This window comes from Lupinus angustifolius, chromosome LG08 (genome assembly GCF_001865875.1).
Source record: "Lupinus angustifolius cultivar Tanjil chromosome LG08, LupAngTanjil_v1.0, whole genome shotgun sequence".
Lineage (NCBI taxonomy): Eukaryota > Viridiplantae > Streptophyta > Magnoliopsida > Fabales > Fabaceae > Lupinus > Lupinus angustifolius.
Genome location: NC_032016.1, coordinates 17,142,274 through 17,161,185, shown reverse-complemented (window position 1 = coordinate 17,161,185; position 18,912 = coordinate 17,142,274). Strand labels below are relative to the sequence as shown.

At 31.4% G+C, this 18,912-nt stretch overlaps 1 protein-coding gene across 2 annotated transcripts; it reads left to right on the top strand.

The window, feature by feature from the left end:
- LOC109355189 (60S acidic ribosomal protein P0-like) lies at positions 13,343-18,687 on the top strand. Of its 2 annotated transcripts, XM_019598188.1 has the most exons (4): positions 13,343-13,631; positions 13,796-13,864; positions 18,278-18,543; positions 18,596-18,687. In XM_019598188.1, the coding sequence occupies exons 1-3, from the start codon at positions 13,386-13,388 to the stop codon at positions 18,524-18,526; spliced, it is 564 nt and encodes a 187-aa protein (XP_019453733.1). In that variant the 5' UTR covers positions 13,343-13,385; the 3' UTR covers positions 18,527-18,543; positions 18,596-18,687. The 2 variants fall into 2 exon arrangements, with proteins under 2 accessions (XP_019453733.1, XP_019453731.1); XM_019598186.1 differs by having other exon boundaries at positions 18,278-18,687.

The following is an 18,912-nucleotide window of genomic DNA, read 5'->3' as shown; positions in this document are numbered from 1 at the left end:
AAATTAAAACTACGTGGTCTTGATTTTTTTAGACATTAAATACATAAGAGTAATATTAAATCTTGTTTGGCCTAATTATAAGAAATAAATGTTTGTGTATCACATTTTTTTTAATAAAATAAATTACGAGTAGATTCAATGCATGCAATTTGCTAGGATACAGTTTTATTACGGACGAACGGGGTGCTAATACATTCTTTCATCCGTAATTGACTCCTGAATTTATAACTCTTTTTGAAGATACTATTTTATCCTAAGTATGTCTTAAATTGAGTTTTTCATATTTTGACTGCAAAAATCGTGGTGGCGGCTCCAAAATCGGCCGCGTAGCAGAAAATTGGGATGCGACAATAATTGATGTATAATTGATTATCAGATAGAATAACTCACTTTCTAGAAAAACATGACAATCTAAATTATTTTAAAACATGTTAGGTTTGTGTTGAATGTTTTATGATACTTAGGACTTTATTTAGTTGATCTCTAAAAGATAAAATGTAATATAAGACTTAATTTAAGAGACCCTACGTAAAAGTAATGGCTTCACCAAAACACATGTTGTGCAAATTCTTTGAATATAACTTTCAATTTTGTGCTATTTCAATCTCTCATTTTTTTTATGATAACAAACCTTGATAGTCCTTCAAGACTTCAATGCTTGAGTTTTTAACTTTTTGTGAATGTCTTTGATTTGACTCTGTGCTCCCCCTCAAAATAAGATTTTTTGAGTTATGTGCAAAAACAACTTTAATTTCACACAACCTGAAAAATTCTACATACAAACACTATTTTGAAAAATTCTACAAACAAACACTACCTTCTTTCCATTTTGAAATGATGAAAAAGTAAAAATTCATTATAAATATGTCAAAGAATAGGTATATAAAAATGTGGAAGGTGATATAATATATGACACAAGTGCACTATAAATGATAACAAAGGTAAAATTCATTGAAGGTCATAAAAACAAAGTATATAACATAATAACCAAATATCTCCAACTTGCTACTATTGGATGGAAATTAGCCCTTAATCCTAGATAGATGAATGTATATATCATAAAAGTTTCGTCTCCATTGTAGCTTTAATATTGTCAATTCTAGCATTCATCACATCTTTATGCTCATTAAATCTTTCCATTACACAGTCTAAGACTCTGAGTGTGCAAAAATAAGACCTTGTATTTTATCTATTATTAGTATGTCAACATCCAGTTGTACCTTAGGCAATCTTTCATCCATTGCATTAATTTGTTCCAACTCAAAAGTATGAAGTGTCAGATAAGTGTTGCTGTTCTTGCATTGGATTTGATTTCCAGTACCACCTTCAATATGTCCCCATCTCAGTATCCATCTTGCTCAAAATTGAAAATTCCAACTTTTCTTTCTTGTGAGAGGTGAAGATGCTTATCTGTCTAATAACATTAATGTCATAGTGATCATCAATAAGGTATGAAATGAAGACAAATTATGGAAGATTTCCACTGTCGACCCATCATATGCTCAAGAATAACGTTTAGCCAATGTATCTGAAAGTTGTTCTTAATAACATAAATATACTTTAGTTCATTGAGACTTGGTTTAGCATTATTGTGCTACCTTGGAATAAAGATGTAGACGATGATATAATGAATGAATCTACCATCTACTTTCAATGTATCCTGATTTTAACGATTTTCCTTCTCGATGTCTCAGGTGGCTTCTTAAGCATGATTCATACTCATGGATTTATTGTCAAAGCCAGAGCACTATTAGTTGTTGGAGTCACTAGTCATCATTACTTCATATCTTAAGTTGGACCAATTTTTTAAGTGTGAAATCACTAGTCGCGGTTAGTATGATTATGGGGTTTATTCAAGCGTAAAGCTCAAATTGGACATGCGATAAGAAGTGAAAGACTTTATAAGTAGAAAATGTTCATATAACTAATGTCTTAAGGTTTTCCTTTCATTCAAGACGTGATGTCTCACGTGTGACTCTCCACTCTTCTCATACCCCGGTAACAATGGAATTCCCCGATGGTTGGAGGCTCCCCGGTCGTAGTCTGGTCCAATGCAGTTACGTTGCGGCATGATGTGGTACAAATGTCGTCCGATGTAGTTGCGTTGCAGCCCATTGCAGACACATCAATGTGATTTGGTTGCAGCGGTCACCATAACCACAATATTACAGCTGTATAACATGATATGGTTCGCAATTTGAAACACTGAGTTGGGCATCGCATGGATGAGATTCTGGCTAGTGTCGTGGTTCATTATCTTGGCTGTATCGGGTTGCTACCCGAACCAATATTGTGGTTTTGCAACAGGAACCCATCGTGGTAGTGATAATAAGGTGAAGTACATACCATGTTAAAAACTATTTTTCTAATGTTTGTGACGCAGTCTTTCGTCCTTTTATTCACCCTTAATTTGAATTAAGGGCTCTTGGGTTAGAAGTTTGCGTTCCATTCGACCAAAACATTGCTCTTACCATTTATATCTCTCAAATTTCATAACATTCTTTCATGCCATTTGTGTTCTTCGACTAGGCTTCATCTTAGTTTTACCTTTATCTCTCAGCTTCAAGCACTATTATATGATTGAGATTATAGTGATTCTGTTTTTAAAATTGAAAAAAATGATTTGATCCAAAAATTTCAAGATAAAATAATTTTTTTGGGTAGGTTTTTTTATTGAGTAAAGATCTATTTTGATCCTAAAATTTTTTAGTAACCAATTTTTTTAGTTTTCCCACATGTATCCTCGGCTAACTCTCCCAACGGGCATTTTTTCCATCCACAAGACTCGAACCCGAGTTCTTGCTTAAGGGGAATCAAGCATGTACCACTTGAACCAACGTCCGTTGGGTTTTAGTAACCAATTTGATTCCTAATAAATTAGAATTGTCTCTAAAAATGTCAAATATATATTAAATTAAACATTTTAATATATTTTATGACACTTGATTGTAAATGTTTGACTTACGTTTGCAATCTTTTAGTATTAATTGATTTTTTAGGGATTAAATTTGTAGACACAAAAATTTATAAAGAATAAAGTGGATATTTACTGTTTTTTATTTTGTTGAATTAATTTAGCTAACTTGTTTGAATACGATCACAATTTTTGGGGGAAAACATTTTTCATTAAATTTTTTTTGAATTTAAAATGACATGTTTATTAAATTTAATTAAAATATGCAAAAGTAATTTTTACATGTTTATTAAATTTGATTAAAATATGCAAAAGTAGTTTTTTATAGCAAAAATTAATTTGATATTTAGAAAATCCTAGAAGTTTTAGCTTTATTTGAAAGATTTTGTTTCATTCTTCTAAAATTAGTTATATTTTTTATTTCGCCTTTTTGAATTTATTAAATATATAATGAATTTTTTGTATTATTTTTCTAAGTCATAAATATCCCCAAATCAGATAATATCATCCGAGTTAGGAATAACTATATTATAGATGGACTAACTCAATGCATGTAGATTGTCTTCGTACAATTTGATGTTTTATATAATTTATTGGAAAACTTTAATTTAAACAATCAAAATAAAAAATATTATCATATAATACCATTTATTTCATAAAATATTTTTATTTTAATATAAATATTAAGTTCAACTCAAATGAAATTTTTGAATGAACTTATAGATTTTAATAGATTCAATTTATAATAAAAATTAAATAAGACAAAAACATTATCAATTATAACTGTACCTAATGTATCATTTTACAATACTTAAAACTTAGAAATGTAAATAAAAACAATAATTGCATTATTTCGAATTAGTAAATAAAATACTATCATTCTAATATGTTGATGAAAAAAATCAAAAGGGTAAAAATGATATATATTTTATATTTCTCCATATTACTTAAATTTTATTAAGGGTGGAATGATTTTAGAAAAGGTGGGTCATTTATTAGGTGATGTAAAATTTGTCAAGGATAATGTACTATTTCCTCATTTTAAAAAATATGGTAAAAAATTGTATAGAAATTTGTCTCATGTTAAAATCAAAATAATAAATAAAAAATGCATGGACTTTGCATACTGAATGGATAATCATTAAAGCATACATTAAATTACTATTGATGATTGATTGATTTGATAAACAAAAGATTTTAAGCATATTACCTTAATATAGGAGAAAATGAGTATTTATCAAATCCTTCATCAATTTATGATTTTAAATGCTATGCCATCAATTCCACTAGAATAAAATGAAACCAAGTAAAAAAAAATGTATTTGGAAATTAAAATTTGGGAGTGTTTTAATCAATGTTATTAAAATCGGTTCGGACCAGCCGGTTCCATCGGAGAACCGGCCAACCGGTCCCATAACCGGTACGAAACAAGTGTTATGTCGGCTAAGTATCAAAACCGGTGAACCGTGTCAAAACCGGCCAGAATTTGATTGAACCGGCCGATTCATACATGTAATTTTAAAGAACCCCACATAAGCACATACCACATAGAATTAGAAGATGATGATGATGCACAACTAATAACTAATTTTTATTTTATTTTTTCCATACATGTAATGTTTTTTATTACATTGTCAGTTTTGGTTCTAATAACTAATTTATTTTATTGATAACTTGTATGAAAATTGATGTATGAAAAAATGATATTGTTGTAGATCAGTTAAATTTAGAAGATGATGATGATGCACAACTCAACCCTGTGGAGAATGTGAACCTAGTTGAAGACAATGTTAGTCAAGCTTTGGACTTAAATGGTGAAGAAATGGAACCTGAAACAACATTGACTCCTTGGTCTTAAAGTTTTAAATATATAATATGTTTTGTAGACTGAGTTATGAACTTGTGTCATATGTTTCGAGTTTTTTAAGTAAGACAAGTACTTGTGGATTACTATTTGTAATCGTAATTTAGACTTTAGATTTATTAAAGTTGTTTGTTTATGAGAATTCTTACTTTGACTATAAATATGGATTATAAATTTGAGTATCTACATATTAGATAATTTTTGTTACAGGTTTACACACATATATATATATATAAGCATGTATGTCCGGTTTAACCGGTTTAATCTCATGCGGTTTAATTACTGAACCACTAAACCAGTACCCTCACCGGTTTGATGATCGGTCCGGTTTTAATAACATTGATTTTAATTTTACATCAACTTAGTTTAAGTGTGACAATATCGATGTCATTCTTTTCAATTTTTGGTTCTGGGAGTAACTCAGTTCTACTCTAAACCAACAGATGTCAAATATAAGATATAATATGTAATTTTACTGAATAAATAGCAATATCCAAAAAAAACATTAACAATCAAAATTTTCATATGAAGACTTAAATGTATATCTTGGTATATATTTCGTTAACAACAATTTAGAAGCTAACAACCAAAAGATGTTGGTTAAAGTGGTATATGTTTGATTCTCCTTAAGTAAGATCTTGGGTTTGAGTCCGGATAAAAAAAATATTCACTGGGAGAGTTAGTCCCACTACTTCTGGATGTTCCTGGCTCGGACAGGATTACCTCAAGTACAAGGATACATGTGAGAAACCAAAAAAAATTAGAAGACGACATATTGCAACATAAGTAATACAAGAGGAAACCATCACTGCTCTTACTTTCCCTCTTAGTTTATATTTTTTTTTACATTTCATAGGTCTAAGATATAATAATTAGTAGAGTCCTATAGGTTTCTAAATCTCATATATTAATTAGGATCGTTGTATATGATGATAGACATGATCATTGAATTAAAATTCCGATATTTACCTCAAATAACCGATTAGTGATCAATTAAACTTTAGATTATGAATTTTTTTTTTCAAAAAAATGTTTTAAGATGCAATTAATCGACTAACCACCTAGAGTTATGGATTAAGAGGTTTCAAAAATCCAATAATGTGGTATATTGAAACAAAAAAATAAAAGCCTTATTTGATATTTTAAAATTTACCCAATGATAAAATAGAAACTCAATTTAGTTCAAACTTGTCAAATCAAGAAAGAACTTGTGATAATCTTGAAGAAAAGTAAAAGCTCATCATGTGCATTTTCATATCTTCTAATATTTTTTAGTCACCGTATCCTATTGATCTTAGTTTGTCAATTAGATTAGAGATTAGAATGAAGTCTTTTGATCTAGATTGTTGATGTTATCTACACAAGAAGGTGTTCATCAAATCATAAAAAATTCCATTGTTTTGTAAAGGAAAGAAAATAGATAAATTAGGGGTGATGAATCCTATATATAAGAAGTTGGATCGTTGTAACATATATAGAAGATAGGAGGTTGTAAGAAATCAACCACTACCAAACTTGTGAAGAAAGATTAGAGACTCTTTTTTATGTGTTTATATCTTGAGAAATCTTCAACGCTCAAAATCCTAAAATCAAATAATGGACCAAATGTAGTATCATTCTTAATGTAAACTAGTATAAAATATAGTGCCAAATCTTTCTTTCTCTATACTCTTCAATTTCAGCATTAATTTACACTTGTGAATCAATTATTAGTATATGTTGATATTACATAAATATTATATAAATATTATATAAATTTACATAATAAAAAAAAACTTATTCGATTACCACAATTTTTACAACTATACATAACTATTGTGTCAACCGGTACTTTGTACCTGCCTATCACATTGCATTATATTATTTATTCAGTTTTCATATATTTCATTTTTTTAGAATTAAAATGTATTTTTACGTGTTTGGTTTACTTTATATTATAATTTGTTGTGTTTATTATATTGATCAATTTAAGGTGAGAGATGTGGTTAATTAATGTTTTGCTGTTAGTTACTTATGATTATATGATTTCTTGTAAAAATTAAATAATGTTAATGACAAAACATAAAGGGAAAAATAATGTCAAATGAAGGTGGAAGAGTGATTAATATGTTGGTGGTGGTTATATATTATTTTATTGTTTTTTTAGAAACTAAAGTGTTAAGGGCAAAATAAGAAGAAAAAAAATTACATCATGGGTAGTTACACCATGTTTTCCCTTTATATATAGTAATATATATAGTAATATAGTATATGTATAGTATATAGTATATGTATAGTATATAGTATAGATGGTTAAATTAAGGTGAGAGGGTGTTGTGAACACCTCATTTTGTCCGGTCTATTTATAATAAAAGAAAATACAAAGATTTCCAACCACACAAGAAAGTTGAAAAGAAAAATTATATTTCTTTTTTATTTGTCTCTAAACCATCTTGATCATCTTCGTATGTTTGGTTCTTAACCAATAATTATAAAATTTTGAGGCAATGTGGGTTTTATCTCAATCAACATAAAATTGAACTTCTCTTTACTATTACTTTTGTAAGAATTTATGTTTTATTGCATCTGTTGCCAAAGAAATTAAAAAGAGAATGAACACATGAGAATAAAGAAAAGAAGCAAAAAGGGCAAAGGGGTTAAAACAAACGTAACTTAAAAGAGGAAGATATTATAAAAGGTGAGAGGTGAGATAAAGAAAGGGAGAGAATGAGATGTAACGTATAGAATAAGGGAGAGATGAGTGGATAAAAGAAATTATGACTCCCTACACCGTTACAAAAAAAATAGAGGATAACTTTCCTATTCCCTCTTGAACGGTTACTATTACTAATGAAAAATAAAGGGAGTGTGAGCCTGAGATATTATGTGTAGTGAATGAGAAGAATAGACTGAGATGGCAAAAAAATCTAGTCACACGTTACTATCTTCATATAGATATGCATCTCAACAATCATGAAAATAATTAACTAGAGTTGAATGGTGATTATTATTTACTTGATGGCAACAGCTTAAAATAAAAAGGCAGAGAACCATTTGAGGGGATGCTTCATAGTGAAGGAGAAGAATAGACTGAGATGGCAAAAAAATATAGTCGCACGTTACTATCTTCATATAGATATGCATCTCAACAGTCATGAAAATAATTAACTAGAGTTGAATGGTGATTATTATTTACTTGATGGCAACAGCTTAAAATAAAAAGGCAGAGAACCATTTGAGGGGATGCTTTTTATGAGCTTTCCTCCACTACTAATTGCTCCATTTTTTTATTATGGTAATAATCTCACAAATTCATCCAGCTTCCATTCCACTTTGAAAGCTCCATATCTTCTTCTCATTCTTCATTTTTTTAACGTGTCTTCCTTATAAAAAAAGGAAGAGGGTCTAGAATTGAAGGATTCATTTTAAAATGACAAGATAGGTTATGGGTTAAAAGATTGGAGATGGTTATTTTTCACCCAATTTCAAAATCTCTTCTCATCACCTCTCTGTGTGTAGAACCTATTAAGCTTACATGCTCAGGCCACAATTTCAACATTCTTCCAAGCCATTAATATAACACAAATATCCAACCACCCCCACCAACAAAGAGGATGAATTTTAGCACTTCAAATAATTCCCTATATTAGAGTCTCACTACCTCATATCCCCTATACCTCCCATGTTGTATTCAGTAGTCACCTTCCTTCTGTTTGGTTAGGGCCCAGCGTGAGTGACACATTCTCCATCCTCAACAACTTCCTCTTCACCAACAATTCCAACATAATATTCTTTAACAAAAAATCTTCAACACTTCCTTCCTTATCAACGTTTTTGTTTTAATAACACAACTTTCGACAGAGGCCTCACTCTTATCAATATACCATCTTTTTCCATGCCTCTTAGTCCAAAATTTGGGTTTCAAATCTATCCTAAGGGTGCATAGTTCTGAGTGCTTTTGGTATAGTGTGATGGTGAATACAAAGTAATTTATGTGCACATGGCATAGTGTAAATTAATGATCTTCTTTTAGATTCTCCACTTCAAATTGGGGTTACATGTGTATTGGACTATTTGTTGAGATAGAATATATATATCTATTATGGTTCTTCATGTGCTGAGAAGTGTTTTTATGACATTGCCATAAAGATTGGTGGGATAATCTATTTTATAAGAGAGAAATTGTCATACAATCTTGTACCATGCTTCTCATGTGCATTGCTAATCCATGAATCTTCCTTGGCAATTGGGGCGTTATATCACATAATCATCTAATGGAGCATTTTATTTATCACTTCCATATTGACGTATTGCCCTCCATGTAGACTATCCAAATCTTGCTACAAAGGTAAAACCTAAACTCTCTTGTCATTGTAATTTTCAACCTGTTTATTTCCATTCATAAAAAAACTAATAAATTAAAACGTTTTCTATCATATTTAAGTAATTAACAATTAAAACATTTTCTTTTATATAGTTAAAATGTTTTTTAGTTGATAACCGTACAATAACATTGTAGTACATTATACTTTGTTAGGATAAAGACTAAATCACACAAGCAAGTGTTATAATAAATTAATAATGGAATTTTTATAGTAAGGTCATAGTTCGAGTCGTCTCTACCTTCTCTGAAAATGGGGAGAAGGTTTACAACCAGTATCATCTCTAAGCTATTATTTATATATATATATATAAATAATTCCAAAAACTATTATATTACTTAATTTCATAATTAAAAAAAATGATCATTATCTTATTAATCAATTGTGGAATTTTTATAGTGAGGTCATAGTTTGAGTCGTCTCTAACTTCTCTGAAAATGGAAAGGATGTCTACTACCAATGGTGTCTCTAAGCTATTTTACCTGGAATTTTTATAGTAAGGTTATGGTTCGAGTTATCTCTAACTTCCTCGAAAATGGGAAGAAGGTCTACGACCAATACCATCTCTAAATTATTAGATCCATTGGATTAAAACAAGCATATACTAAATCTTTTAAAACCCATCAAAATCAACTCCACCAAATCTATCAATACCAAATCGACATTTTCAAATCAATAATCAACCAAACTAAACAACCAATTTTCGAACTAGAACTACATAGTCTTGATTTCCGTATTGCACCCGGGGATACGTATGAGCAAGATAACCTCTTTCAGATGCAAATATAAAAAATAAAAAATATTTTGTTTTACTAATTGAGTTTTAAATGAATAATTTTAAGGGTATAAAAATTTGTGTGATTAACGAGGATACCGTTTTAATACGGGTGGAAGGGATGCTAATACATTCCCCGTTCCCAAGCTCAGAATCTCTGTCTAAAGACCATTTTATTCTAATTAGGCTTACTAGAGAGTTTTCTACGTTTTAACCGCAAAAAACGTAGTGGCGACTCCAAATCAATTGGAAGGGGTAAAAATCGAATTCGTCTCTTCCTAAGTCGCAGAGCCGGTCTTCCAACCGAAAATCGGGTTGCGACAGGTGTTTAATATATTAGTAGTGTTTATATATGATTAGATGGTTTTTTTGTAAAAATAAAAAAATGTTAAGGGCAAAATAGTAAAATTATATCATGGTGATAGTTAAATCATGTTTTCCCTTTATATATAATATAAATATAAATATATAGTATATATGGTCAAATTAAGGTGAGAGAATGATTAATATATTGGTAGTATTTATATATGATTATATGGTTTTTTTTTGTAAAAATTAAAAATTGTTAAAAACAAAATAGTAAAATTATACCATGGTGGTAGTTAAATCCAGTGTTCTTAAAACTGTACCGGTTATCAAACCAGTCAGGGAACTGGTATAGTGGTTCAATCGGTGGTTTAGTAATTAAACCACATGCCGGTTAAACCGGACATACCTACTTATATTTACATATATATATATATATATATATATATATATTACAAAACGTATATGAATCCAAAAGTATTACTTAACAACCGCAAAATATAAATAAATGACACAAGTTCATAACCCACTCTACAAAACAAATAAATTTGGAGTTTTAACATTTAACACCAAGGAGTCAAAGTTGTCTCATATCGATATTATATTTTTGCATCAAATCCTATCTTCAGATAGAACCCCAAGATTACACAAATGTCACTGAGATTACACACGAATGTTCGGAACCAAAATATGTAATCTAAGTATACCTTGGAAGCATGTGTCTTGAAGTGTCGAAGAAAGGTAGGAAATATGGGTCACCTTGCAATGAGTTTTTAAGTTTCTTTTTCAAAAAAAAAATATATGTATAAACTTGCCGGTTTAGTGAAATACCGGCCGGTTCACTGGTTTTGACCGGTTTTTGACCAGTTTTGATACTTAGTCGGTTCAACATCTGTACCGTATCGATTAGGAGAACGGTTCACCGGTTTTCCAGTTGAACCGGTCAGTACGATCCGGTTTTGACATCTTTGGTTAAATCATGTTTTCCCCTTATATTTTAATAAAATATAGATAAGATATGTATAGAGTGTATGTAGTATAAATGGTCAAATTAAGATGAGAGAGTGATTAATTAATTAGCAGTGTTTATATATGATTATATGGTTTTTTTGTAAAAATAAAAAAATTAAGTTTTATATATTTTATTTTGGTGAATCAGATTCTTTTTGGTGTTGAATGTACTTTATATTGTAATTTTTATTGGGTGTATTTTATATTATATTTCTTTGTCTTTATTTTAATTGTCAAATGAATGTGAGAGGATGTTTATTATGTTGGTGCTGGTTACATACGACTTTTTAAATTAAATTGTTAACGGCAAAATAGGAAAACAAAAGTTAAACCATAGTAGTTACAACATATTTTCTCGTTATATATAGTATAGACTAGTGATAATAGGTACTTCGTGCTTGCCATCCCAGATTTATACTTTTATGATATCAATTCAAATTTTATATATTTTATTTTGGAGAATTAGAATATATTTTTTGTATTGAGTATACTTTTTTATTTTTTATCGGGATACTTTATATTATAATATTTTGTTTTATTATAATGCTAGAAAGGTGGTTAATATGTTGATGGTGACTACATATAATTATATAGTTATTTTTTGTAGAAATTAAAAAGTTTAATGACAAAATAGGAAAATAAACTTATACCATGATAATTACTCAATGTTTTCCTCTTTATATATAGTACAGATATAAATAAATATTATAGATATAGATAATATAATTTAAACAAATAAACATTACACATCTTTTAAATCCAATAAAAAACCAAAACCTAATAATTAAAAATATGTAAAGGAAATGAGTAGGGGTGTAAAAATTCAGTTCGGTTCGGTTTTTGGTGCATTTTAGTGACCGAACCGATCAAAAACATATGGTCCGGTTCTGCTCAATTAACCGCAAATTTAACTATAAGAACCGAACCGAACTGAACCGCTCTTGAATGGTTCGGTTCGGTTCGATTCCACGGTTTTTCATTTACTTTTTTTATAAAAAATCTTGTATCAATTGAAAATTCAAAATGTATTACAAGAGATATTGTTTATCCATAAAAGGATAAACATTACTACTATTATTATAAAAAATTATAAATCACATGTAACAATACAATTCATGATTAGTAGCATATATATCAATTAGTAAAATATATAATAGTTACATTTATAACTTTACATCTCATATTAGTAACACATGTAATAATACATATATAACAATATTTTAGTTTCAAACTCAATATCACATAAGTTGGAAAATATGTTCCAAATCATAAGATATTAGGAAACAATTTAGTAACTAATAACACTAGCGTGTTGACAGGCACTGTCCTGCCTGTCAACCCGCTTTTCTATCATTTATAATGTGTAGTTTATATATCATAAATATCAAATATAATATTTTGTGTTAAATATTTATAATCTATAGTTGAATTTAAATTGAACATCGATGTTCTACATTAAAAAACTAATAGTTATAATGTAACAAAGAAAAAATAGTTAACCACGTAATATGGAACATATATTGGGCAGAAAGGAAACATTAGGTTATATATGGTTTTTTTGGTAAAAATTAGAAAGTATGAGGGCAAAATAGGGAGAACCACAAATTACACCATGATGGTGGTTATTTTGGGTTTTCCCTTTATAATTAGTATAGAAGTATAGATATATAATATTAACTTCATAACAATTTTGTAACATATATAACACTACAACTCATACAAAAATTGATAATTTAAGCTAGAAAATTAGTTGAAGAATTTAAACAATAATAAAACATTATTCCCTAATCCCTATTATATATTTCCTTAATATGCGGTTCGGTTTGGTTGCAACGGTTCCTAAATTTCTAAAACCATAAACCAAACCGAACATAAACAGTTCCTTAAAAAAATAACAGAACCAAACTACGAAACCAAATTGAACCACATTTTACAGTTTGTTTCGATTCTATCGGTTTCGCGGTTTAAACCGGAACAACTTACACCCTAGAAATGAGTATGTTGGGTGAACATTTTGGATTAACAGAGATTTTGTATTTTCTACCCACCCAATAACTTCTCCTTTGGGCTTGACCCAAATTTCCAGTGGTATTCCCAACATTAGAGTTGTGGAACCCTTTGAACATCCCTCAGAACTCTGCAGCAGTAGCAGCCATGGCAAAAAAACTGTCAAAGGTAGCTTTCGATGCAAAGTTAGGGAAGCTTCTGAAAGAGTACAGCCGAGTACTTGTGATTTCATCTGACAACATCGGCTGCAATGAACTTCAAGGGATCCGAAGGAACCTCCACGCTGATTCAGTTGTAGTAATGGGTAAGAATTCCATGATGAAGCGTTCTTTGATGCTTGATGCTCAGAGGACTGGGAATAAAGCCTTCCTCAACCTTGCACCTCTTCTTCATGTACCCAATCTTATCTTCTCCTCCATTTCTACATTTCTTTCTATCTTTTAATTAATTGAATGTAATTTCATTGTTATTTGCTTCTCGAGTCTCGTCCAGTGGACTGCCTTCCTCTTCTATTAGGGTTTGAAGAGAATTTTTAATGTGTTATGTTTTAATTTCAGGGTAACGTGGCCTTGATTTTCACTAAAAGTGATTTGAGGGAGGTTAGCGAACAGGTTGCTAAATACAAGGTAACATTCTTCGTGCTATGCAATCATCATGATGCTGTGTTTTTTTTATACCTGGATCCCATGTAAACGGAAGTCATTTTGTTTTCTGACTAATCTGAGTCGGGCTGGGAAGACTCAAAATTGAGACTGAGTTTCCATGCTCTGTCACTCGGACTAACAAACATTGATATTGGTGGTATTTTGATCCATCATTTCCATTTCTTCTATAATATGTATATACTTCGCTTAACAGCAATGCAAAAAATACCAAATTGCAATTGATCCGGCAGTAACATTTCCGATGTGAGTAAGTGCGCATATACGGAGAACCCCTCTTTATGCTGCAAATGTTAGAGTTCTCCTAGGATTATCGTTTGAGTCTTTTCTTGTACTAGAGCTCCTTGTGGGGATATGAGTGGAAGAGCAAAAAAACGAGATCACTATCTGTATAGTGAACATGTATGGAACTTTCATTGCCATTGACTTGAATTTTTCCTCAGCTTTTCGCATTAGTTTGATTCTCTAAGTGAGATTTTCAATCACATGTTAACTGATTTGCTTCCCCGTCTTTAACAGATAAGCCATTTAATTAATGAGCTTAGTTTTGCCTACTGCTTTGTTTGCTGACCATCACATTGGTCTTCTGCCATTGCTTGTTGGATGCTGAACAATTAGATTTAGTTAAATTATTTGTTAACACCATTTGTTACTTGCAAGGTGACATTAGACACAAGTTTGCTAAGAGTATGGGTAATTATAGATTTTCTAGTGATGTTCATTAAGGGCTCAAACTCTTGATGCGGGCATGTTATGTTATGGAAAACATTCTCTTATGTTGCATGATGGAGCTCTTACATCTTTTCCTATCATGCATAATAAGCTTAGGCCTATCCGTTTTTAATTACCTTCTGATACAGATAAAAATAAATTTTACCATGTTCTTGTCTGGTGGAAGACCTATTTCTTGTGCATTATATCCTGTAAGGTTTGAAGTGTAATCAAATCCTCAAAGTTTATTCAAGGATTCTATAACCCCTGATCTTTAACACCGTTTAAATAGTTTACAATGTTTTGCTATGTGGGCATCGTCTCCAACACCACTAATATTCAATATCAGTCCTGAAATTTCCATGATTAGATTATTCTTCTCCCCGAGCACCTACATATTGTAAAGGCCAAGGCTTCAATTTAGACAGAGACCTACTGGTGTTGATTTGGATGAGAAGTCATGGCCATATGTAGGAATATGCTGAGTTTAGGTGGGGATTATAGTTGTCATGAAGCAGAGGATCGTGCTGCTAAGAAAATGAAGCTTTTGTATGCATTTATATCCCAGGAAGCTCAAATTTGAAACTTACATGAATGTTTCAGTAGGGATTGGATTAGGTGGCTCGGAAGCAAAGTGAGCAGATTAAACATGTCTGACATAGTGTGTGAGAAGAGATCAGTCATATTCGAACACCTTCCCGCAACATCCTATCCCTCTAGGATTTTCCCCCATTCTCTCCTCCTCGACCACCTCAAAGCATTTCTCTCTTCACATGGACCTTAAGCCAACCTGATAGTATTTTTTTTCTTAATATTTCTTCTGGGGTTAACTATATATGACTGTAGATTAATTTGGTAGAAAGTGAGTTTTTTGGGTTCTTCTAGTAGACAGATTTGAATGTTTTATTTTTCTCGAACATGAAGTTTGAAGACCAACTGATGTGCTTGAATTTGCTTGTTTAAACTTATGTGCTGTACTGTCCTATGGTAGCATTACCTATTAAGGATTAGTTTGGGAGTTGGATTTTGGAGGGAAGGGGAAGCTTAGGAGCCATGAAATACACTTGTGAGATGACTCCCAAGCCTTCCCTTTCACTTCCTTTCCCTCCAAAATCCAACTCCCAAACAAACCCTATCATAATATATTTGATATCAGCATGGTGTTATTGTCTTTGAATTATTCAACTTTTTTGGTTAAAAGTACGACTTCAATTACCATTAATCAAAAGTTCAAAACTTCTAACTATACAATCACTTAGAGAGAGTGATAATATTGAGCTAGGAAGGTTCACCCCAACAAATTCCCAAACCCATAAGTCAAACAAAACCAAAATTACATCGACTAACTCTCATCTAAACCAGTGTTCTAATTTCTCAACTAAAGCATGATTATGCCAGACATTAAAATTGGGAAACAGAAAACAAAATCTCAGCAAGTTCTTTAGTTATTTTATTAAAGATCTCATTCAAGCTTGTAGCTCTGTTTGAAACTGCCTCTGATTCCTCTCTGTCCAAATGTGATAGACTGCTGCAACATATACAGCCAACACTATTTTCTGCTTGGCTGTTTTATGTCTAAATCTGTAGAGCAACCAGTTCTTCCACCTATGCACTGAATATTTGCCATCTGTCCAGTCCATTCCACATATTGAATGAGGCTACTAGAGCTCTGGACTAATTGCATTTGAAGAATAAGTATGCAGTATCTTCATTAGCTTCATTGCATAACACACAAAGTTGATTACCTATTTCAATGTTCATGGGCATCAGCCTAGCCTTGGTCAAATTTGTGTTTTATCAACAGCCAAAAAGGAAGTTGTGTCTTGGTATGTTCCTTTGTTCCAAGTGATTTTTTGTGAGCCTGCATGTGTCTGGAGATCCTAGCGACCACTTATATTCCATCTTCAGTGTAGATTCCATCAGTTGCAGGTAACCATGTATCCATTTGGAACCCTGAAGCCATTCTATCTTTAATTCTGTTCTCCATTGCCAAGTAGAAGTCCATAGGACTTGATGTTTCCAAAAGTCAAGTAGACTCCATTGCTCCATTTCACTCACAATGTATCTTTCTTTCTTGCAATATCCAAAACCTGTTTTCCCATAGCTGCTATGTTCCAAAATTCACAATTATTCAACATATTCAATTCATTTATAGCAAGTCATTAAATAAAAAAAGAAGTTAAAAAAGTTATTCAGTGCACACAACTAAACCTTTGAAAAGACAAACAAATACTTCAGACTACTCCTTCAAGTGAAAAGTGGATGATATTTGGAAGCCTACACTACATAACAATAGAGAGACATAAGAGAAGAGAACAAAAGTTTACTCCAAAAATTAACTATGATAAAGATTGTCAACCACATGCTCAAATTCTTCTATTTTCCTCAAGCATTGATTACCATTAGTTATGGACGAGCACAGATCTAGAAAATTTTAGATACTCAATGTGGCCCTGGAGAGGGTTTAGGGCTGATGAATGTAATCTCAGACTTGAAATTGGAATGTAGGAGTTTTAGTGAAAGGTGTGGTTTTTACTCCTCTGTTATTTATTTGACCACATACTTCTAGTGGTTAAGATCTGTAGGTAAACTTTAAGAGGTAAATTGCACATTAAATTTTGGAGGGCTAAAAAGCAAATGAGATAAAGTTTAAGTAGGTAAATTACAGTTTAGCCTTTTTTATTGTAAAGGGATGTTGGTTCTGGTAATTTGATCCATCATCTGCATTTCTTCCACAATATCTCTGTACGTAAGTAATGATGAAAATTTTCTCCAACATTGATGGCTAGGTGTTTAGCTTATTCAAACAACTAATACAAAAATTACCAAATCACAGTTGATCCTCCATTAACATTTCCAACATGGGTTAAGTAGTAAGTACATTGACATCAGATCCCTCTTTATGGCTGAGGTGTTAGAGGTTAGGGTTCTTGTAGGAGTCTCCTGAGTCTTTTCTTGTACTGTAGATCCTTATGGGACTATAATGATATCTGTAGAAGAGTGCAAACTGAGATCCTTATCCTTGTATATAACACTAACGGATTTGTTTTGCCACTCAACTTGAAAATTTCTTCAGTTTTTCACTTTAGTTGGTTGTCTGGGTGAGATTGTTAATAACAGTTTATCTGACTTGCTTAGGAGTCTTGTAACAGCGATGCGATATAAGATTGGAGTTTTGTATATTTCTAATCTGAAACACTACAGTTCTGCTGTTAGGTCCACAAGTTAGACTGTTTGACTCCTCAGTACTTACAACTCACCAGTCACCAAAACATTGATCTTTTATATTGCTTGTTGATTCTAAAACATTATATTTAGTCAAATTATTTGCTAAACACATTCATTACTTGCAAGCTGACACTAGACACAAGTTTGTTATTAGGGTCGTAAGTGTCAACTTTCTACTGATTTTTATTGCTGTGCTCAAATCTAGATGTCAGAATGTTCTGGTTTGCATTAGAACTCAGTATTATGCTAAACATTTTTTTTATCAAGTTGCATGATGAAGCTCTTGGAATTTTCCTATCTTGCACAAACTTAGGCCTATGCCATATTTACTTACCTTATGATTTAAATAAATATTAGTCTTGTTCTCAATGCTGTGGAGGACCAGTTTCCTTATCAATGAACCTCTGAACCTAATGTTTTCACTGACGATTTCTGCAGGTCGTTGATCCTATTCTCATGTGCCCTAAGTTCATATCATATGATTCATACCAGAATTGTTCCTACATGCAATCTGGACAGTTACCTTTGAACCTCACCTGTTGTAAACAGCAGTCTTCACAGACTTCTGAGCCTTTTCTTGTCAGCTCAAAATTTTTGCCACACCAACATTGTTTCATGACGAGATCAAGACAGTTTTTGATGACAAGTATATGGGCACCTCTTCTCCTTTTGGCTGGTAACCTGTAATGTGGAAGTCTTCTGATTTGTATGACATGGTTTATAATTTTATATGAGCCATGATTGTCACCATATTGATCCTTTCCTTGACCACTATTGACTTTCAAACCCTTTAAATGTTGAGTTCTCCCTTTTCAGGAAATAATGGACTATTATAATGATTTTGACCAGGGCTTCAATTTCAAAATTGGATTTTTTGATTTTTGGATATTTTTAATGTATTCAGGACTTTTTTATCCTCCTGCAGTTTCTTTCATTGTGAGGATAAAGTTATGCGCATTTATCCTCTCAAGACCCCACTAGGTAGGAGCCTTATATGCAGCCCTTTATTGAGGACTTGTATCCTATTCCAAAATAAGGATATTACAACATTTTATTATATTTATTAGTTATTG